At 34.2% G+C, this 23,879-nt stretch overlaps 1 protein-coding gene across 1 annotated transcript in view; it reads left to right on the forward strand.

Moving 5' to 3' along the window:
* LOC150104736 (uncharacterized) overlaps nt 1-23,879 on the forward strand; it is a 252,990-nt gene that overhangs the window by 201,034 nt on the left and 28,077 nt on the right. Inside the window, exons 7-8 of the mRNA XM_090395619.1 lie at nt 4,226-5,073; nt 23,433-23,574. Of these exons, the coding sequence (XP_090251745.1) occupies nt 4,226-5,073; nt 23,433-23,574 (990 nt within the window). The remainder of the gene's footprint in view (nt 1-4,225; nt 5,074-23,432; nt 23,575-23,879) is intronic.

Consider the following 23,879-nt stretch of genomic DNA (forward strand, 5'->3'; position numbering starts at 1 on the left):
ATGAGATATATAAAGTAGTTTATCTGTAAGCACAGGTTTGCAGATACACCATTTTATTACTTATATGTGGATGTATGATCATCGTAATCCAGGACTTCTATGGAGTTGTGAGGCTTATTGCGGAATGTGTATTTGATCAGATGTGAATGTTGCAGTTAAAGTGATTTCGAATCTTAGGTTCAAGACACTTGAATATAACTTCTGTCATTATGATTACTGTTTCCCACAAGTCTAACTCCCACTGATGAGATGACTGCAATAAAGATCATCATTAAGGAGGTCTTACCACAGAACAGGTTCTTGCCTACCACTAAGGCACACTAAAGTTTAACACAGTTCCAAGGAGGAGGAGGTGATAATAAAACCAAAGCTTTGTGAAGGGAAATAATTTTTCCCAACCTTCCTTTGGGACTTGCCCTGTCGCAAGACAAATATTTGTTGAAAGTTTTCCACTTGGTTATACTATAAATTAAAGATGCCAAGAAATTATTGGTTTAATTTTTTTATCGAAGTATAAGCAAACAAATTAACAAACATGTGTCCTTACATGTCTGTAAGGAAATGTGCTTTGCATTATGGGATACTAAGGCAAGTGATGTGAAGTCATTAGCCTCCATGTACAAGTTGCCTAGTCGTGATGTTACTTCACGAGCAAACTTTGTTTGCTTACACTTGGATAAAGGATTAAACGAAGACTATTATTTCTTGGCATCACTCTTACCTTGTTTAGCTTTTTCACCTTTGCAGTACATTCTGACATTGCTGCTGTTAAATGGCTCTTGATCATTGTCCACACAGCATCTTTATCCTTCCCACTCAACTTCTCTTTCCATACTATAGCTTCCAATTCTTTCCTAATTTTCCATAACCACCAGCCTTGTAGTTTTACATATCTCTTTTTTATAGACATTCACATGTGACTGGCTGTAACCCATGTGATCACTTCAATCACTCTCCAACCAGGGGAAGATTAGACACTCCATTCACAGTCACCTCCTCTGATGATATAACCAGATCTAAGACTCTTAACCTTCTTGTGTCCTCTTTTGTGTACTACTTAAGATTATCGTACCATAAGAAATCAAGAAATTAATTCTGAGTATTCCCTGGTGCTACTTTTCATTTCAGTCAATATTGCCGTAGTTAAAATCACCCATCATGATCATGCTTTGCTTGCTCACTAAGAACCAAGTTGTCTATACATTTCTTTGTCTTCACCTTCTACATTATCTGGCCTGTAGCAATACTCCACCAAATATCGCATTCTATCAATCTCTACTTCAAACTATACTGCTTCAAAACCACTGCCTTTTTTTTTCTCCTTCTATCTCAACCATGCATGGGCATAATTCCCTTGCTATTATCAGCAGTATTCCCCCCCTCCCTTATTGCCTCCTTATCTTCATGAAAAACACCATATCCTTCCATTTCTATTCCTGTCAAGAAGTCATTCTCATTAATAATCTCAATACTTATTCCAACTATTTTTGGGCACATAAACTCAATCAGTGCAATAATTTCATCTCCCTTATTTCTGACACTCTTTCTTTTTTCTCCTTTTTAACCCTTTTTATAGCCTCTTCTTACTTTAAGTATCTCCCAACTCTCTCTCTCCACCTGTTTCTGTCCTGAGCTTGTTGGTACTAGAGAGGTTCCAATTGTCTTCCTTATATCATCTGACCATCTTCTTTCAATCTTCCTGCTGATCTTTTACCTTCATATGGCTATCACTCCAGTATAACTTTTGTCCATCTATTGTCCTTGAGTCTTGTGATGTGTCCCACCCATTTTCATTTCTTTTGAAGTATATTTTCTCTAATATCTAAAAATTTTGTTTTAGCTGTTATTTCTTCATTTTTGATTTTACCTTTTTGTCTTATGTTTAGCAGAACATCTTTCCATTCTTTGTTCTGTTTTTTGCATTTTATTTATTATTTCCTTTTTGATTGGCCATGTTTCTGCTCTGTATGTCATAACTGCAATACACATTGGTTGAACAGTCTTGTTCTGTTCTCAGGCTTTATTTTGCTGTTTAAAAACTCTTCAGTTTTCCAAAAGGCGACCATCCCATTCCTATTCTTCTTTTCCCTTCTTTCAGGACTTCTTGTTTCTTCATTATTAACAATTTTGCTCGACATTCCTGGCATTAATAAATAGCCAGGACTAGTCATGCTTTCCCTCTGTCTAGGACTTCTACTCACTGCTCCTGTTTATTCATCTCATACCCCACATAGCCTTCTAGACTCAATTCCCCCCCCCCCCCCTCCATGTCTTCCTAGCCATTCCATTCTTACTCTGACCATTCACATAATATTCTTATGCCATAATTCATGGCATAAGAATCCACTCTTCTTATGCCATGTCCCCCTGGCCCACCCTGTTTTTCTGTCCAACTTGCATTCTTGTTCTCACATTTTCTTTTCCATTCACAGCCAACTCATTCTCACCCAGTCCACTCCCCTGCTCGTTTGCATCATCTTTGACTTCCACTGATGTCTTGTTTGCATCACTCATTACACTTTCCTCCAGCAACAACCTTCCTAATAGATTTTGATAATTAACCAGTATTTTTGTTTTTTAACACCTGTGATAGGTTACAAACTTGAATAATTTTTTTACTCTTTAAATATTTATTGTTCAAAATAAAAAAATTAAAAAACTTTTTATTTTGAACAATTTAAAAGTAAAAAAAATACTTTATTAATTTCTAATAAAGTATTAAGCTATTGATTAGATACTGGTTGAGTAATATAAATATTCAACAACTGCTGTAAAATAATTACGGATATAATTTCTTCTATACATATAATACCGTAAGCTATATATCAATGAATGCATAAAATTTTATTTGCACTTGTTGGGGCTTAACTTAAAAAAAAAAAAACAGTTTATCATATTGTTTCTATATTAAAGTTCTGTTTCCAGAATCCACTTTTCTTATGCCATGGTCCCCCCTCCCCCCCCGGGCCACCCTGTTTTAATATTATTGATATATATATATATATATATATATATATATACACTGTACTCTTACTGTAACAACAAAGTATTGTTGTTAGAATACTATTCATCAGACATATCAGTCATGTGGGAAGATTTGCTGTAGTGAAATTCCTTTTGCCATGGAAGCTTATATTTATTTTAATCCTGAAGAAGCATTTTAACATTTCACCATGAATGCTTTGGTATGCACATTTTTGTAGAAAACACCTTGTGTGTGTTCAACTGGAAAGACACTTAGTTTTCTTACTTTTATTAGCTCTGCACATATGAAATTTTTTTCCCTCTTAGTTGTTTTTTTTTCTAATAGTTATATTTAATATGAAGAATAAAGTTTAAGCAAAGTTTATTTGATGATGCAAGATAGCTGTAGGAAATAATATTCCTATTATGTAAAAGTTACACAGATATTTAGATTGACTTATAATGCTGGAATAGATTCAAGTTATTTATTCTGTTTTTTTAAGCTTATGAAAATATTCATAAGTTACAAAACTTCTGTTCTTTGTAAAATAAGTTTAAAAAGAAGAAACATGTGTTGGTGTTTATTTGCAAAATAGCAGTCACCCATTATCATCATCTGTCCTCCCCTTTCCTCTTCATATGTAACTAACAAGGACTTGCCCTTGTCAGGTATATTTGCCCTCAAGCTGTGGGTTGCTTAGCTGATTCACAAACCTGTTTGTCCATGGCCAGCCATGAAGCAGGTGTGACGTCATAGGTCAGTTTTTATTGGTTGAGAGTAAACACTCTCATTGAAGCTGCAGAGGAATTTCTCAAGAAGTGCCACAGTAGTCTGAAGCTATCACTTCTAAACAAAGACAGCTACCACATGGCTTCCAGTTGACTAGTAATATATGTTTTTCTGGTTTGTATCTGTCGTGCCTACTCAGTTGACACATCATTTCAAAGAAAGTGTACAACTAACATGGCAACTTACACCCTGTTAGTCATTTTATTTCTGTTAATTTTTATAGCTTTAAATTTGTTTTATTTGAAATTAGTGAGATTCAGTTTAAATTTTATATCAAGTGACTCAGTGCTAGATTTTGCTATTTTTTTATGTTACATGATTGTGTTATTTTAATAATACATCTAATGTAAAGTTAGGTGTGTGCAGTATTAAAATGGTTTTGTGCATGTTTAATTCACAAAAAATTATATATCTGCATCTGTATATTCATATTCTGTATAAATTAATGAATAAATTTCTTGTTATTTATAGGGTTTACCCGAAAAATTCTTATATGTCCTATCGAAGTGAGAGGAAATTGGGAAGACAGGGGTTTGATGGAAATTATCGAAGAATTTTCCATACATCTGCCTCTTCTATAGATCTTACAACTCTTGCCACGAGTTTTCAAGAAAGCAATGAAGAAGGAAGGATTACTCCAGTATCATGGGAGCAGATGCATAATATCAGGCAACATGGTCCAACAGTCATATTTCACTCAGATTGTCTTCGTGACCAAGCACCATTACAGTCAAGAATACAACAAATATCCTCCATAGAAGATAAATGTGCCAATAGTGATTCAGTGAAAGATAAACAGTCTGATGAACAGGCTCCAACTCACAAGTATTCCAACAGTATTACATCATCCTGTAAAACCACAGGTGAATCTAACTCAGAACCATCCCTACCTAGTCAGAATTCAATCACCTCTCCTACAGCTACACCTGTTGCTGATTTTCAGGACAATAATGATGATGCTAGTGAAACACCTTCTCATTCATCAAATTCAAGCAATAATGCAGCTACCAGTGACTCTCCTCCTACTTTTCTTGAATCTTCTCTGGATATCAGTGAAGATAACACTCAGAGCAACCATGTAAAGGTTGACCATAATCAAAATACTATGGATACATCAAAGAATGATTCTAATAATCTTACTGCCCTGAATGGCAATGAATTGCATCCTGCAAAAATCTGCATTAATACTGCCACTCAAACACTGGATATACCCCTCATCAAAAGAAAGCACATGAAAAATAAAGAAGAACTGGAATGTGAAAGGTTGTCTCGGGATTTCTTAGAAATTTGTGGAGATGCCACATTAAAGAATGTTTTATGTAGGTAGATTTTTATTTCTCCATGAAAAAATTACTTCTATAGCAAAAAAATCTTTACCTTGAATGTCTATTAATAATTATCAGTAATTTAATTGAGCTTTTTTATGATAAGCTTATTATCACACAGCTTTAGGTCAATTTCATAATTTCATATTTTTTTTATAGAAGACTTGTTTTCATACGAGAAAACACAAAGAAAAAAAATTGCTATATAATGTTCTCATGAGTTCATTGAACATTGAATAATTATTGTTTTGATTTCAGCCACTATAACTGTGTTATTTGTGTATTTTTATAATTTTACTGTTCTAATTAATAATTACTTGAATTTTAAAATGTATACAGGGGAATTAATTATTGACAAGATAATTATATAGATTTTTTTTTCCATAATGGTGTCATTTTGTGTTTGTGTAACATAATGCATTAAGTATATTTCATTACACAGGTATGCACATTGATTTGATTTGTTGATAAAACAAAATTTATTTTTTATTAGAAAACAAATAAAAAATACTAAAATTCAATTTGCAACTTAAATTTAGCTATTTTTTATTGTCACGTACATAAACTTATGATTAACATACTAATATTTAAAGAATTTTTATTGTCTAATAAAGAACTTCTTTTAGTTTACGTTTTCTATTTCTTGTTTTCTAAGGAAATAGATACTTATTGCTTAAATTTCCATTTATAGTGTGAAAAGTTAATAGTAGATAATCTTTCACTTTTTTTTTGCAAAAACTATTTTTTTTAAAACATAGAAAAGGAAGCTAAGTAATCCAGTAGTGATGAGCTTATTTTCAGTTTGGTATGTGTTGCAAATTAAAAAAAAATATGGAAATGATTGTAGACAGTTGCAAAAGTAGAGAATTTTGTGATAGAATTCTTATGTAGTGACACCATTTCTCAGAAAATTGAACCTAGAACTTTTTTTTTTTCAGTAGATATTATAATGTAATTTTTCTTGGCCTGATTTTGTAACTAATATGTTACATTTGTACTAACTCTTCAAATTATATTAATAATTATCAATACCAAATTTCATTAAATTCCATCATTCCAGGGATGAATTATTATTTATCATCTCAAATGATTTTACAACTAAAAACAGGAAAAAAAGTATGTGTTGTGAGGATGCTTAATGCAAATGATTTTAGAAGTAAAAACATGAAAAAAAAAGTGTGTTGTGAGGATGCTTAATCAAGTATTTTTGCATCTAACACTGGTTCAAGAAAAAAAATTGCTACACTGCCGTGTACTCTATGTATATGAAAACCTCGGTACATTAGTATTGTGCGTAGGGTAAGAATTTTTCCCCTTATTTTATTAATTTTATATCTTTTTTATTTTTTACATAATATGGAAACCCAGCTCTAGAGAATAAACATGGAACTTTTTAAAGCCACTTTAGGCCTCCAGTAGGTGAAGTGGTGGCCTCACACCAGCTGATGAAATTCATCTTCCACCTAAAGACAATCACAAACCCCACACTTTGTAAACAGCAGGATTCAAACTTCAGCCTGTTGTTTGGAGATTGGATACACCAACCACTTGGCCAACCAGCCTAGCATATCTGTTTAGTACCACCTGCTTGCAGATATTGCTATTAAAAAGTGTTTTAATAGCAATATCTGCAGCCAGCCAGAGAAATAACTTGACTCTGGCTGGCTGGAATTTAATGTGTAGGATGTAAATAAAGATATGTATGTGTTCAATCATTTAATTTTTCTTGACAAAAACAATTTGAACTGACATTAATAATTTTGTACTGACTAGATGGAATTTAATGAAATTTGAAATTTAAGGTCATTATTAAAATCTGCTGAATTTCAAATGGACCATTTGTAGCATTTAAAAAATTAAGCAAAACAAAATTATATGTTCTATAAGTGTATAAGACAAAAATGCCACTAAATACTCTACTAATTTTTCACTTTTTCCCTGCCAATGGTTCAACTGAAATAAAATTAAGATGGCTTGACACATTAGGAATTAAGGATTCCTAATACCAAATTTTGGCAAAATCCATTCAGCCCAGAGTCCTGGAATAACTTGCTGTGTGCACATAAAGAACTTAAGAGATAGATATGCATTTTAAAATAAACACCTAATGATTGTCAGTCACATTATTTTGATATTTGCAAAAATTGGTATCATTTAATAACATTATATTTAATTAGAATGTATCTGGAAAATTCTTTGCTAATTTCAGATTGTTCAGGGAATGTAAAAATTGACATTTTTTCTTCCTCTCAAAAATTTAGTAGATAACAGGTTAAGTTTAGGAGCCATGTTGCATTGAGTGACATTGGGAATTACCACAATATTGAGAAGGATATTGACAAGTTTTGATAGGAATGTCATGGTGCCATTGTGTACAGCATTGATCAAGCCTTATCTGAACTTACTGTGCACAGATCTATTCTTGTGGACTTTTTCATTATGGGCATACCTCCACTTACAAACACCACATGAGCTAATAAATTGTGACTCAATTCATTTAACAAACACAGAACCCCACACTTGCAAACATTTCATGATTCCTGAAGTTCACCGATATGTTAATAAGTTTAACAATATATCTTATGAAAAAATAAATTCAACTTATGAATTTATGGGCGATTTCAATTATAAAAATATAGATTGGACAGAGGAAGTATTATTATTTTATTATTATTACGGGTATCTCCATGGAGTCAGTAGACTCATCGCGGGAGACCCAAACTAGCAAAACAATATCTGTCATATCTCTTCTTGAATTCATTTACAGATGAAGAGCTCACAACAAAGTCAGGCAATGAATTCCACTCATTCACCACCCTCCAGGCAAAAAACCTTGTTCTGACACCTTTGTTAACCACACTCTTCTTTAATTTCCAGAGATGACCTCTTGTTCTTCCATCACTATCACACAGCTGAAACATTTCCCCTGCATCAATCCTATAAAAACCTTTTAGTAATTTGAATGTTTCTATCATATCCCCTCTTCTTCGCCTATCAGCCAATCTCTGCAATCCACAAGCTCTCAATCTATCAATGTAGGGAGCATTTTTTATATCACTCACCAACTTGGTCACTCTTCTCTGAACCCTCTCCACAGCCTCCTCATCTCCAAGGAATCCAGGTGACCAGACCTGAGCACAGTAATCCAAATGTGGAAGTATCAATGCTTTATAAAGGGGAATAATAACCTCTTTATCTCTGGATGTCAGTGTGTTCCTCAACAACCAAGTAATCCTATGTGCAATCTTGGACACCTTAGCAATGTGTCCTCTGAACTTCATCTCCTTATCTACCAATACCCCTAAGTCCCTAGCCTCATCAATCTCTTGGAGTACCTTTCCATCTATGTAGTACACAGCTGGTAATCTTTTAATCCCAAAATGCAAGACTTTACACTTTTCCACATTGAACTGACATCCATTTTCTTTTGCCCATTTTACCAGCTTATTTAAATCCTCCTGCAAACTTTCAACATCAGCTTGATTTTTTATTGCACTACACAACTTTGCATCATCAGCAAACAACTGAATATCTCCCTTTAAGCCGTTTCCTATATCATTTATATACAAATTAAACAACATTGGCCCAAGCACAGAGCCCTGAGGCACACCACTGGTCACCTGCCTCATTCTGGACTCGGCTCCTCCATACACCACCTTATGGTATCTCTCCCTGAGCCATTCTCCTATCCATATCACCAATTTAATATCCATTCCCATCTGCTCCAATTTGCGTAACAGTGTTCTATGGGGTATCCTGTCAAAAGCCTTAGCAAAATCCAGAAGTACCACTGTGTAGCCAGTTCCTTTGTCCAACTCTGATGTTATTCTATTATGGATAGTTAATAGATTGCTAAGGCAGGATCTACCTTTAACAAAACCATGTTGGCCTCTATAGAGTATCATATCCTGATCCACCCATTCTTGAATTTTGTCTTTAACCAACTTTTCCAATACTTTTACCACTACTCCTGAGATGGTGATTGGTCTGTAATTCAATACTGCAGTTTTAGAGCCACCCTTATGCAAAGGAACCACTTTGCCTAACTTCCACTCCCTAGGGACCATACCAGAGTTCAAACTTAAATTAAATATCCAGGTAAGAGGGGTTGACAATTCATTTGCACATTCACGCAACACCCGAGCTGATATTCCATCTAAGCCTACCGCAGTGTTTGCATTTAAGTTTCGCAATATATTTAATACCTCTGATTCTTTAGCTTCAATTCTCACATTAGGTATTGCTATAGGTATAGAGATATCCTCACTTGGGTGATAGACTTTTGAGAAGTGATCACTCAGTAACTCGACTATTACATCTGATTTTGTCACCTCAATACCATCAGCACCCACTAAGGTTATCCTTCCGAAGTCATTCTTCCTCTTACTTGCCACATAGCGGAAGAACTCTTTGGGATTACCCTTGATCTCTTTGGCTAAGGTCTTCTCATAATCTGATTTAGCTTTTCTTACTATGCTGGTAACCTTCCTAGCTTGAGCCTTGTACTGCTCATGGGTATCCTGATCGCCCTTCTCCTTGTAAATTCTCCATAACATTTTCTTTTTTTGTAGTTCAAGCTTGATACTACTGCTCATCCATCTAATGCCTGCCTTGTTTGACCTCCTGACCATGGGGACACAATCTGATATTGCTTTCCTCAGATACCCACTGATTTTATCCCAAGCACTGCTAACATCTTTCCCTTGCAATATGTTCTGCCATGGGATGGCTGCAAGCTCACTCCGAAGCTTGTTATAATTGCCTAACCTGTAGTTTCGTACATACCCCTTCTTAATAGAAAAATCCACAGATTTTGCAACCTTCCAAGTCAATACCACATGATCGCTTTCACCAACTGGAGGTAACGAGGTCACCTTACTTATGCACATAACCTCTGAACCAATAACCAGGTCCAACACTCTCACACCACGTGTCCCTTCAGTTACGTGCTGTTTCAAGTAATTATCTCGTAGCAGATGTATGAACTCCATTTCCTTTTGCTACGTGATATTTCCTCCTTCCAATTGATATCACCATAATTAAAATCCCCCATAATAATCACTAAGCCTTCACTCATTGCACTAAGTTGCTGATGCATGAATTCAATATCTCCCCCTGTACTCCCTGGCCTATAGCAGCATCCAACTGTATATTTGGTTGCGTTGGTCACTATTTCGCACCAGACTGCCTCAAATGAACTCTCATTCACATGTCTATCATCATGATATACTACTTTCTTTTAGTAGCCTTTAAGTAGCCTGTGGTATTAAGGAAATTCAGTTTTTGGAATTCTTGAGGGGTGGGGGGTGTCTTAAACAGCATGTATTAGAGGGCACACAAAGATCAAGAGTTTTGGATTTGATTATAGCATCAGAGAATTTGATGGTTACTGAAATGTCATATGGCCTCCACCTGGTGAAAGTGACCATGTGGTATAGATCTGGGAAGTGCACTGGAATGCGAAAGTCTTTAAGAGAAAGGAAATTATGTGGAATTATACAACAGGTGATTTTAATAGTTTTAGAAATCAACTTGGGGCAGTGCCATGAATGTAGGAATTACAGGGTAAAGAGGTTAGTGGTGCAGGAAGCTAGTTAAGGACCATTTGTTAACAGTAGTAACAAAATGTATACCATGGGTTAAAAAAAAATTAAAAAATTTAGGGTAAAATGGATGCTTACTGAGATTAAGAAAGAATTGCAGATAAAAAAGAAGTTAGGAAAAGTACCATATTTACTTGAATATAACTCTTACTTTTTTTCCAAAATTAATAAAAAATCATGGTGCGATATATGATATATACACAAGATTTTTGAAAGCTAGGTTTTTAGGAAAAAAACTAAATTGACATTTATAATTAAATCCTCAGTATTCATTATAATTCATAATTGTTCATATTATTTATAAAATGCATGCATTTAAATTTTAATTATCAGTTTATTTATGCAGTCTGCTGCTCACCTTCATCATGCAATATATTTAAATCTTTAGAAACGTCTTCTGTTATTAAATTAAAATAAACAGTTTCATTGTTGCTTGTCCTTTTATCATTTCAGAATCATACGATCTTTAAGTTTATCATAACTTTGAGTTACGATAAACCAGCACTGTAACTGGAACATTTCTCAATATTTCAAGCAAAAATTACCAGTAATTTAAAGGACTTGAAATACGTTATGAACAGTCCTTCACGAATAACTAATAAGAAGTGAAAGCAGAGTGTGAGATGGTAGGCTGGTATAGATAGTATAGCTAGGCAGCAATAGTAGGCTGGTAGAGATAGCGCAGTTATGAAGATGTGCATATGATTGGTGTGGTATTAACACAAATATTGTGCCACTCAATGACAAAGGCAAGCAGACGATTGTTGAGTTAATGCTGATTCCCTTCAACTGAATTCTAAAAATACCTGAAACAACTTGCATAACAACATTCATTATCTGATTCTTAAAGTTTTAAACTTTTTTTTTGTACATGAGGTATATGCGAAACTTTAATTTATTTTTTCATAAAGTAAAATCAGGGGTGTAAGATATATATGCAAAGGCACGTTATATTCAAGTAAATACAATATAGAATGAGAGGTAGTGAACAGTTGCATGAGGAGTTCAAGCAAGAAAGGTGACTAGTATAGTCAGGAAGGTAAAATTAGAATATGAGAGGAGGCTAACACTAAAACTACATTCAAGGGACAACCCTAAGGAATTTTTTTGTATGTGGCTAACAAAAAAAGGAATGATTGTGGATGGATGATCTTGCTAGATGAAAAAGGTGGTCTATTGACCAAGGCAAATTATATTGTAGAGCTATTTAATGATTACTTTATTAGAGTGTTTCATTCCGAGGATGTGGGTTTTATGGCAAAGAGGATGGAAAGGGTTGATGGATTAGAAGTGAAGTGGATGTATTTACATTAATAAGTACTCTGGATGAAATTTTGCCATGAGTCTTAAGGAGTGCACTAAAGAACTAACAGCTCCCTTGACTTGGCTGTTTAATGAAAGCCTTGCAACTAGAAAAGTCCCTGGGGAGTCAAAGGAAGGTAAGATAGTGCTATTGAATAAGGGATGGGAGAATGGAGGGGCATCAAATTATAGACTGGTTTGTGTTACTTCTGTGGTTAAGGTTTTAGAAAAAGTGGTAAAGAACTCATATACAAAACTGGGCAGATAAAAATAATATCTCTGAAGGTCAGCATGGATTTGTTAAGAAGCATTCTTGTTTCAGTAATCTTGTTAGCTTTTATGATAAAATAACAGGAGTGGCTGATGAGGAAATACATATACAGGTATCCCTTGCTTAATGTGGATTTGATTAGCGTGCCGAAATTAATTGCAGCAATCTCTTAATATACGTGGCAAGAGTTTTGATTAACGCACCTTTAAATTTACCACAAAATCATGCTCATGCCACAAGGCTGCTAGCCTCATGGTCATCCAAATTTTCTTAACGATCTGTGTGAAAATGTGAAAGTTTTATTTTTCCCACCAAATACGACATCATTGTTACAACCTATGGACATGGGAGTCATTACAACTTTCAAAGCCTATTTTCTTAAAAAGACATTCTCAAAGGCAGTAGAAACAACAATGGGAGAAAATGCGATTACGCTCCACGAATTTTGGAAAAAATTTAACATTAAACACGCAATTGAGAACATTCATGACTCGTGGGAGCAAGTATCTTCTAGTTGCATGAAAGCTGTTTGGAAAAACCTTCTACCAGAATGCGCTAATGACGTAGGTTGTTTTCAAAATCCTGTGAACAACGTGGAATTGGTGAAGACCTCGGTTTTGATGGTGTTGATGCAGAAGATTTTAAAGAATTATTGGATTCAAATTCAAAAGATTTCAGTAACAACGATCTTCTTGAAATTGAACAACGAACAAATGGAATGTGAAGATGTGGTTCCAAAGGAAATAACAGTCAAAGAACTGGATGGAATATTTCCCAGTTTAGAATCGCTTAAACAGCAAGTAATGGATATGGATCCAGATGTTAATTGAAGAATGCTTGTTTGCCGAGGTCTGGAGAGTCATTTTGCTTGTTGTTGTAGAATTTATGCTGATAAAAACTAAAACTGTTCAAGTGACTCTTTATAACTTCTTTTGATTAAAAAAATTGCAGTAACTAATGTAGGTACAAGTATTTATTAAACATTTACTTTGCTTTCATTTTTTATCTTTCCTAAAACAGTACCAATAAAACAAAATATTAGTACAGTAATCGATCAGTTGTACTTTTTATCATTAATTATTAGATTTGTTTAACGCAATTTTGAAATACGCGGTAACATCGGGGGATTAATTAACCGCGTTAATTGAGGTAATATTGTACTGTAATATTTTTGATTTTGCAAAGGCTTTTGATAGGGTACCACATGATAAACTGATATTAAAGCTGCAACATATCGGTTTGGATATTAAGTTGATGGAATGGATTGGCAATTGGTTGTCTGATAGATATCAAAGGATTGTGTATGGAGGGACAATATCTGGGAAAAGTAAATTTACCAGTGGAGTTCCACAGGGCTCTATGCTGTGACCACTACTTTTCAACCTTTATATTAATGACATTGTCACTGAAATTCAGTTGTTTTCGAATTATGTGAAGCTGGGGAAGGTTATTGAATGTAATACTGATGTAGTGGCTCTTCAGGAGGATCTGCTAAGCCAGAAATGTGGGCAGATAAATAGGGATGCCAGTTTAATGTTGCCAAATGTGAGGTTTTGAATTTTGGGAACCGCAGATGAGATACTGCATACTCTATGTGGGAGGAAGTTCAGGAATCTTGGGGTTATGGTGAATCGAAATTTGAAATTTAAACGGCATGTTGCAAAGGGGATTAAGACGACTCAGAGAATTGCTTCAATATTGGACGAACATTAATCAGCAGAGATCAAATGATAGCAATTCCACTGTATAAGGCCCTGATCAGGCTACATCTGGACTATTGTGTCCAAATCTGGTCACCAGGGTTTAGAGGGAATGAAGTTTAGTAAGGCAGAGTTTGGTTTATAGAAGGCTTACCAATTTTAACTTCTCATGGACTTTTCCTGTTGTAAATTCATTAAGGATACTGTCACTTCCTTAGCACATTTTAAGACCCTTAAAACCACGTGTGGTGAATTAGTACTTTCTAGTATCGCAAATATTCGTTTGTAAAGATACATATACAAAAATTAAAATTATGCATAAAACATTAATAAAAAATCCTTAGTTTGATTTTTATTGCACTAGTTACTATCTTCAGTATTCACTGATGGGAAAATTGCACCTCTCTTTCAAAAAACTAATAATTTGATATTTAATTACATATAAATACATTTTATGCCAGAAATTGTTGTGGTGAATATAATAAAAAGGTTGGACACCACTGCCCTAAACCATATGGCAAAATCTTGTTCAGCTGTTCTGCTTTAACATCCAGAGTAGTTAATATTCCAAATTAATTTCATTCATTTTCAATACCCAAATCCATCCCCTTTAGGAGTAAAATTTACATAGTTTATTATATTTCCTGTTGGTTATAAAAATTGTTAAAAATGCAAGTATAAAAATGTTTATAAGTACTTTGTTTTCTCCTCTGATATTTCTGCATCTCTCTCTCTCAACCCCCCCCCCCTCCCTCCATTTGAAGAAACCAACAGTAGTTTACCATTATATAGTATTCCATTATATCATTATCATGACCATTTGCCCTGTTCATTATATACTGGGGGGGGGGCTTGGTCCAGCAGTGGACAGAAAATGGCTGATGATATACCATGATTTTCAAGAAAGAAATTCAGGTAACAATGAATGAAGAGCATCTTCAATGGCATCTTCCCTCTCCTTTATCTTTTAGTACTTTGTTATAAGTTGAACCAGTTCTTTATCATTTTCAGTTTTATTACTGCCAAATCCTTCAGCAATATCTCTACATGAGTTCCGGGATTGTTAGTCCTGTTTTACTGAAATTGTTTTTCAATTCTCTATCTTTTAATATTTCCTTAGTTTTAGAGCTAACACACATAAGTTTGACTTGTGAGATTTTTGACATCTGCAGTTAAGTTCTGTTACAAGTCTGATATGTGGAAAGGCTTATGTGTCTGTCGTACAAAAAAAAAAAAATAAATAAATAAAATACAAAAATCCAACATAGATGGTACCTAATTATTACTGTAGTCTTTGTGTTGTATGATACAATTGTTCAAACTAGTCCCATTGGAATACCAGATTGTTGTTTCGCCTACTGTGAAAAACTGTTTTTATGCTCTGAAAATGCTGGATAGGATACCAGTGAAATATCAGCAATAAGTTCATAAATAGTTATTTTCTTGTCTCTGTTTTCATCTATACCATTAAAATTAATCAACATGTTACAAGTCTAGTGGTACAATGCTTTAACAAGTGTTTATGAGACCCAATTTAATATGAATGGTAGTAAAATATATTGTCTTTAGGTCAACAAATGACTTGGATTTTATACTCTCTTCAAATATATTTTTTTTTTTAACCCAAAGTGTAATTTAAAGAACAGCAACACAATAGAACATACATTGTGAGTGTTGTCCTGATAGTTATGGTATTTTTATTCATCCACTCATTCCATATGTATGAATGGTTGTAAGTAACCATTCAAGCTCAACAGAGTGAAAATGCAATGTTTTTAAATGAGTAAATGCATTGGGTAACAGTGAAAATTAAATTTTTACTCATTTAATTAAAATAAAGTTGGGCAAAATGGTATGACATCATCATCATGCATATCAAGGATTTAGGCCTAGCATAGCCTGTTCCGGCCTTAGAAGTCATCGTTGAATCATTTAAGAGGATGTCCTGGTTTTCTTTTTCCTAATGGCTTGTACTTTAAGGCTTGATTTGGTAATCTTTCTGTTTTCATTCTTTGAAAGTGTTCCATCCATTTATGTTTATATTTTTTAATTTTTTCTATTACTGGTTCTTGGTTTCATTCTTTCATAATTTCTTCGTTTCTTTTGTGATCAAATAGCGTATACTTTGCAGTTTTTCTCATAAACCTCATTTCTGCTGTTATTAATCTTCGTTTGTCTTTTTGTTTTATTATCCAGATTTTACTTCCATACATTAAGACTGTTAGGGCTAGTGTATTGTATACTTTTAGTCTGGTTTGTTTTTGAACTAGGTTTGGTTTAAATATAGAGTTAATTACACCTGTTATTTTTAAATATTTTGCAATTTTTACGTTTATATCTTTTTCATTTTTATATGTGATCATACATCCTAGGTAGTTAAATGAATTCACCTGTTCTAAGATCTTGTTATCTATTACTATTTTAGTTCTTGCTGGAGCTTGTCCTTTAAAGGCCATAGGTTTTGATTTTTCTGTTGATATTATCATACCATAATCTTTGACTATCTCATTTAGATCTAAAATAGCTATCTGTAAGTTATCTTCAGAATTTGTAATTATTATTTGGTCATCGGCAAAAAGGAGTGTTTAAGTTCACTGTAGGAGAAAGCTTAATTCCTTGATGCAAATTTTTATTCCATTTTATTATTCTTTCATTTAAGTGACTATTTAAAAGAGTTGCTGAGAGGGGACATCCCTGTCGGACCCCTTGGTTTATCTCTCTTGTATATGATAGCTCATGATTTAATCTTATTAGTATTTGATTATTTTCATGTATACTTGTGATAGCTTTTAGGATATCATTTGATATTTGTCTTTCTTTTAATATGTTAAATAATATGTTTCTTTTAACTTTATCAAATGCATTTTCAAATTCAATAAATGCAATATGTGTTTCCAAATTGTATTCTCTTATTTTCTCTATTATTAATTTTAGGCAAAAGGCCAGATCTATACATGATCGTCCTTTTCTGAATCCGTTCTGTACTTCTAAAATAATGTTTCCGGAATATTTCATTAGTTTGCTATTTAAGATTCTGCTATATATTTTGTAACAGGAATTTAGTATACTGATACCTCTATAGTTTTTAGGGTCATCTCTATTACCTTTTTTTTTTTTTAAAGATAGGAATCACAATTGCTTTATTCCATTCTATTGGGAGGATACCAGTTGAATAAATTTTATTTAAAAATAAGCCTTTCTTTGAATCTTGTTTATGCGTATTTATATAATTCTGAACCTAGCTTATCTACTCCAGGTGATTTTCCATTTCTTGTTTCTTTCAGGCTGATTTCTAATTCTTTAGTTATTTCCTTTTCATTTTCATTAATTGTTTGCCAGTTGTCTTTTTTAAAATATTTGTATGTTCACAATCCTGTGTAGTAATTTAGAAATTCTTCTAATTTCAATTTGGTGTTTAATTTTATGTTTTCTTTGGTATCTGCATTTAAGTGTTTCAAAATCTTATATACATTGGGTCTTATTTTATATAAATCGTGTTCTAAATTAGAAACAAATTCGTTCCATGATTCTCTGTCTTTATCTGACTTCGCTTTTAGCTATGGCTTTTATTCATTTATATTCTATTTCATCTTCTAATCTTTTACTGCTTAACCATTTGTGATACGCTTCTTTTTTCTTTTTGATTATTTCTTTGATTGTATCATCGCAGATCTTCAGTTTTTTCCTTTTATTGAATTTTTTGGTCTTTCCTAAGCTTTCATTTGCTGCTGCATTTAGTATCGTTTTTATATTAAGCCATTCTATTTCTTCATTTTGTTTTATTTTATCTAGATATTGGTTAATTCTTTGTTCATATAGCCATTGTACATTTGTGTCATTCAATAGTCTAGTTTTATAAACAAATGTTTCAAATTTTCTTTCTGTTCTTTTTACTTGTAGCCATTTAGGTGGTATTCTTAATTTTATTTTAACAAGGAAGTGGTCACTGCTCATTTCATATCCTCTGTGAACTCTAACATCTAGTGAAAATTTTGATGTCTTTTCATTTAATATAAAATAACCTAATATTGATTTCCATCCTCTTGCTGCCCAAGTATATTTTATGTATGTCTTTATATTTATAGAAGGAATTCATTATTTTTAGGTTATTATAAATTATAAAGTCAATCAATTTTTTACCATTTCTGTTTAGAGAATGTTCTCCATGTATTCCTATATTATTATTAATTTTAGTGTTTCCAATTCTTGCATTTTAGTCTCCTGCTAAAATTACGTAATCATTTTTATTTATTTTATTATATATGTTTTGTAGCTGATTATAAAAATCAATATTATCCTTTTCTCTCTTCCTTCTTCTGGGGCATATAAACCAGTTATTGTTAAATAGCCTCTATCTATTTTTATTCTAGCTTCTATTATTCTTTCATTCCACAATTATAATGTTTTAACTGTTTTGAAAGGGAGTTGTGAATCCAAATCATGACTCCTGCTTGTGCTCTTTGGTCTCTGTCAACTCCACTGTATATCACATTAAAATTTTCAGTTCTCATAGTTCCTTTTTAATTTCTTTTTGTTTCAGTGATTACTGCTATTTTAAAATTTCTTTCATTTAATAGTTGGTCTAATTCTATTTCTTTATATGCTATTCCTCTTACATTCCAGTTTGCTATCTGTATTATATTTTGTCGTTTCCATTTTTGTTTTACCTTTTCCATTCCAGGGTCGTTTTCCATAGATTCAATCCAATTATCTTTTTCTGTCAGCTTACAAATAAAATTATGTTCTCCATGTCAGAGGACTAGCCTGACGATGGAATAGTTCAGTAGTAGGGCTGCTACCTTAAAGCTTCTGAACTAGCCTTCTTCCAAATTTAAACCCATAGGAGGAATAGGGTATATTGAAGGGGGAAAGAGTAGATTATAGAAGAATTACAGTAAACTTTATAGAGAGGGCATAGTTGTATGGTCAGAAATGAAAAGACCTCATGGCCCTGGAGTAGTCTAATAGCATAAGGGCCATAAAATAAGAAGAGTTGGCTGATAAGGCCTTATAGGAAAGATTAAAGTAAGTGGATCTTCCTCAAAGTAGAAGAAGAGAATAGATCCAGATAGGGGTCCATGGGAGTGCCACTTCCCTTACAATCAAGATGATTGCCCCTTATGGCCCTGTTGGTCCACGAGTCCTTATTCAGTATATCCGGACCACCCCACCATACACAGGGGATGCGCTCTCTAGGGGGTTACAGCCCCCCCCCCAAGAGAAAGTGGTATGTGATTCATTTAAGTTTTGCATACCACTTTCTTTTATCAGACTGGGACAAACTACATGGTATGGTATGTGATTCATACCATACATGTGATTCAAAGTGGTATGTGATTCATTTAAGTTTTATTTAGTGGGCATAGTGGATGTTGCTGTTACTGTGGGAATTTTTTTTTTTTTTAATGTATAGTAATGCAAAAATGATTGAAGAGAAATTGGCTTGGCTGGCTCGTTGGTTGAAATAAGAAAAAAAAAAAAAAGTTAAATAAGTGAATAACATGTACAAGAAAAGAAATTAAAACAAAAACAAGTAATTCAGCATTTACATATTATTTGCATTTATGATCAGATTTGTTTATATATTTGTAAAAAGTTTTTCATGCAGCTTGTCCCAGTCTGATAAAATCTGCCTGAGTGTATATGGCTCAGCCAGGTTAGTGAAAAATGCATTCTCCTCTCTAAAGTGACTGTGTTACATTGTGTTCATATATAGATGAGTCATGAGCCCTCAATCGATAAGAATGTACACAATGACTTTGAGCTATGCAGAGCCCCTAGTAAATTCTACGTAGACTATACTGCCAGGGCTTAATTTCAAGCTTAAATCTCATGCAATTTATTAGTGCTTCTGTCAGAATGACTGCCATTGATTAATTAACTTTACTTTTATTTATTGTCATTAGTCCATACAAGGGGCTGACAAACAGCATGTCAAGAAAGTATGAGTTGTCCTATTAACTGCATCTGCAGGTATCCTTTCTTTTGATTCCAGCGTGACTGGGATCTAGCACAATCACACATCAAAATTAAGAGCCCTCATATGATACAATAATTGTAGAATAACGTAAAACACTAGATGTAGGTTGTACATAGGAAAGAAACTCACCTGTTAAGAACTAAATAAGTATGTGTGTGTAATCATATTTTTGGCAGTAGTTTTCTTTTATGTGTATGAGCACAAGTTGGATGGCATGCAGCTGTGCATTTTTCCTCAACCTAGTGGCTGGTGGGGGTAGTAATTCTACTTTACTAAGGAATTATAGAGCAGGATTTTCCCATTGCCTTCCTTGTCCAGTAGTATTCTGTGTGTGTGTGGAACTGTTTTGCCTGTTTAGAGAGATGAAAAACCTGGGTTTCTGGGTAAAAAAAAAAAAAAAACTCTACTCCATATGAGACTGGCTATTAAAAAGTCCTGATAAAGGTTGTTCATGGCATAGATGGGATGCATACAACTGTTAGTATAATTTATTATTTTCCTGACCACCATGAAGTCATAAAACTCATCAGTGAGGGGGGGGGGAGTCAACACGCAAGTGAAATCTTACTTGAAGACAAGGTAGTTAAGTAAAACAACAACAGCACAACCCAAATTCTTGAGTAAAACAACAGCACAACCCAAAAGGAAAATTCTTGAAATAAATTATTATTATTATGTGGCACCTCCAGGGAGTCCAAAGACTCATCGAGGGAGAGTGTGCCAACAGCATCCAACGATTGATCCCTTCCAACTACTAACTGTGCTCGAACTTGCTTAACTTTTTGCGTGAGCCATTAGTAGCAGAGGCTTTCCAGTTGACCAACCATTGCTGCATTTGATAGGATACCATATGAAAGGCTGTTGCTTCAACTAGAGAATATGGGTTTGGAATATGTACTCTTGACTTGGATAAGTGGATGCTTGACAGGTATCACAAAGTGGTATACAGTGAATGAGAATCTCCCAGATTTAATGCTAATTGTTATTCAATATATACTTTATTATTTACTATTCAAATAATAATTAATGACATTAGGAAGGATCTAACAGGAGATGTTCAATTGTTTGCTGATGATGATGCAATGATAGATAGGTCAGTTAGACCAGTGTGGAACCCTGGCATTAGTTGAATGGTGAGAGGATAAGGAATGATCCAACACCATCACACACATAGTGTACATCCTGACAGAAAGCTGGCACTCCAACTACAGAAGTCTTGAGAAGACCGAATGATGGCAGCTTGCTTAGTAAGCTATTGTACCAGACCTGGCCAAATGCCTTGGAGATATCAAGTGCAATCACTTGAAATTCGCCAAACTTCTCCATGGTATATGTCCAGAGATGGGTGACATATGTGAGCAGATCTCTTGTTGATCAGCAGCAACAGAATCCATACTGGCAGTCGTTTATTAGGTGGGTACCTTCAAGGTAATGTAGGAGTTGGAAATTGATGATTTTTTCCATTACTTTAGATAGGACCGAGGTGAGCGAGATAGGGCGGTAGATGGTAGTGACTTGTTGCCCTTCTTGGGAATGGGTTGAATATAGGCCAATTTCCAGACTGTGGGATTAGATACCAGTGGAGAAAGACGATATATACAGGTGACACAGGATAGGAGTCAGTTCTGGTGCATAAACTTTCAGGCAATTGGAGGAATACCATCAGGGCCAGGAGACTTTTGTGTCTAATTTGCACAGTATTTTTCTGATCTTTTTCTAGCAAAAGGATATAGTGGGCATTGTATGTTTGGTATCTGAAATGGTTGGGGGACATTTACCATTATCAGTTATGCGTGCATTGGAAGCGAAGTATGAGGCCAGGAGATTGACTTTTTCTGCAGGTGATGATGCAATAGAGCCATTTGGGTATGATATGGGTGGGAATAGTGTTGGGCAGAAATCTCGACAAAGCAACCAATTGCTTTGGCGAGAGACCTAAAGGCTTGGCTGCCGTTTGGATAGGCTGCTTTTTTGCTCTTTTGAACTCTGTTTTGGAAGCACTGATTGTTTTTTTGCATATATTTTAGGCTTGATTATAAGCTGTAAAGGAGGATGGAGTTCTTGATTGAGCCAGTTATGGTATATTTGGTTTTTCATTTGTACAGTCTTGGCACATCTTTTGGAAAACCAGGGTTTAGTTAGGGAATGTCAGGTCAGAGTACGGTGGGGAATGTATGTTTCCATGCCAGAGGATTACTTTGGTGATAAGTTTGTTGCATATGTTTGAGTTGGAAGGCCAGAAGCAATAGTCCAACCATGGGAATGAGGTAGAAGTTGTAGAGGCTGTCCCACTTGGCACTGTTATAATGCCAAACTACTCTTGTATGGGAGTGGCTGTGTAACCGTTGTTGCATGGGGGGAGGAGATGAGCATTAGATTGTAATCAGGAAGCCCACTACATTCACTGTGTATTTGGAAGGGTCATTGTTGAGGAAGAGATCTAGGGTGTTTGGAGGAGTGGTTCGGGTTATCAGGTATTCTGGTTGGCATCTGAACAAGTTGTGTAAAGTCATTAGTTGATGGCAAATGTTTCAGCATCTCTCCCTGCAAGATCTGTACAGCTGGAGGAGGAAAGCCAGCTGGTGTTGTGGACATTAAAATCTCCTAGGAGGATCTAGTTTTTTTGACTTTTTCTCTCTTTGTTATGTCTCTGTCAATTAATAATTTCTCAAGGCTCCTAAAGCAAAATGCAGTCACGTATAGGCAATCCCTCTTATACAAATCCATTCTTCCCCCTCAAACTAATTTCACACATCCAAAAAATTGCATCCATTCCTTCTACATACAGCATATGCATTGAATCATTCAGCCATTGAGATTTCATTTATAAACATGATCAAGCTTTAAAATTGGTTGATGAATATTAACTTTGTATAAAAGTAATTTGCACACTTTAAACGAGTGTGTATATATACATACATATATTATATTATTATATTAAGGATACCAAGTAATTTTATAAACTTGGTTTTTTTACTCCTTCTCCCAAGTAAGCAAAACAGTTAAGTTTGCGCCTGAACATAGTTCAAGTCTAAAGGTAGTGCAACACCAGGGCAACTCGTTGTAAATGTGGGTAAAGCTCTGATCGCTATTCTTAGTATTTCCCGTAATGTAAAACACATCTCACTAAGAGATGTATACTGTTATACATTATGGGTGGGGGAATAATGTATAACAGTATACATCTCTTAGTGAGATGTGTTTTACATTACGGGAAATACTAAGAATAGCGATCAGAGCTTTACCCACATTTACAACGAGTTGCCCTGGTGTTGCACTACCTTTAGACTTGAACTATGTTCAGGTGCAAACTTAACTGTTTTGCTTACTTGGGAGAAGGAGTAAAAAAACCAAGTTTATAAAATTACTTGGTATCCTTAATATATATTATCCCCAAGGTAAAGAATTTTCACATACATGTGTGTGTGTGTGTGTGTGTGTGTGTGTGTGTGTGTATAATATTATCAGTAATAGTTCTCTTATTAAATAAATTTTAGTGCCTCCTCCTGATTATAAAACTATGGCAGATTATATGGAGGGATTGCTGGACTTGGAACTAGAAAAAGGAGGTTTTCCTGAGAAAAGAGATTCATGTATTGGATCTCAGTCATCTGTCATCCCAGTGGAAAATGGTTGGATGTGAGTTCATGTTTTAATTTGATATTTTTAATATTTTAATCCAAAAATAATAATACTATAAAATATACTTTTTGTGTATAAAATGTATTTGGTATCCTGTATTCACCCAGTAAACAAAACCAAAAAAAATTTCTGAAATTCATATGTGAAGAATTATATACCTGATTGTTGAAATTATATGATCCAAAAAAAAACCAAGATTATTTCATCATAAAGTAAATTTATTAATAAGTTGAATGTTATTTTACTCCACATTTCAGAACTCATTAGGGCTTTACTTAGGAGCACTGTTTATACTATATATA

The sequence above is a fragment of the Typopeltis vanoorti genome, chromosome 7, assembly GCF_054136105.1.
Source record: "Typopeltis vanoorti isolate ZY-2024b chromosome 7, IOZ_Tvanoo_1.0, whole genome shotgun sequence".
Lineage (NCBI taxonomy): Eukaryota > Metazoa > Arthropoda > Arachnida > Uropygi > Thelyphonidae > Typopeltis > Typopeltis vanoorti.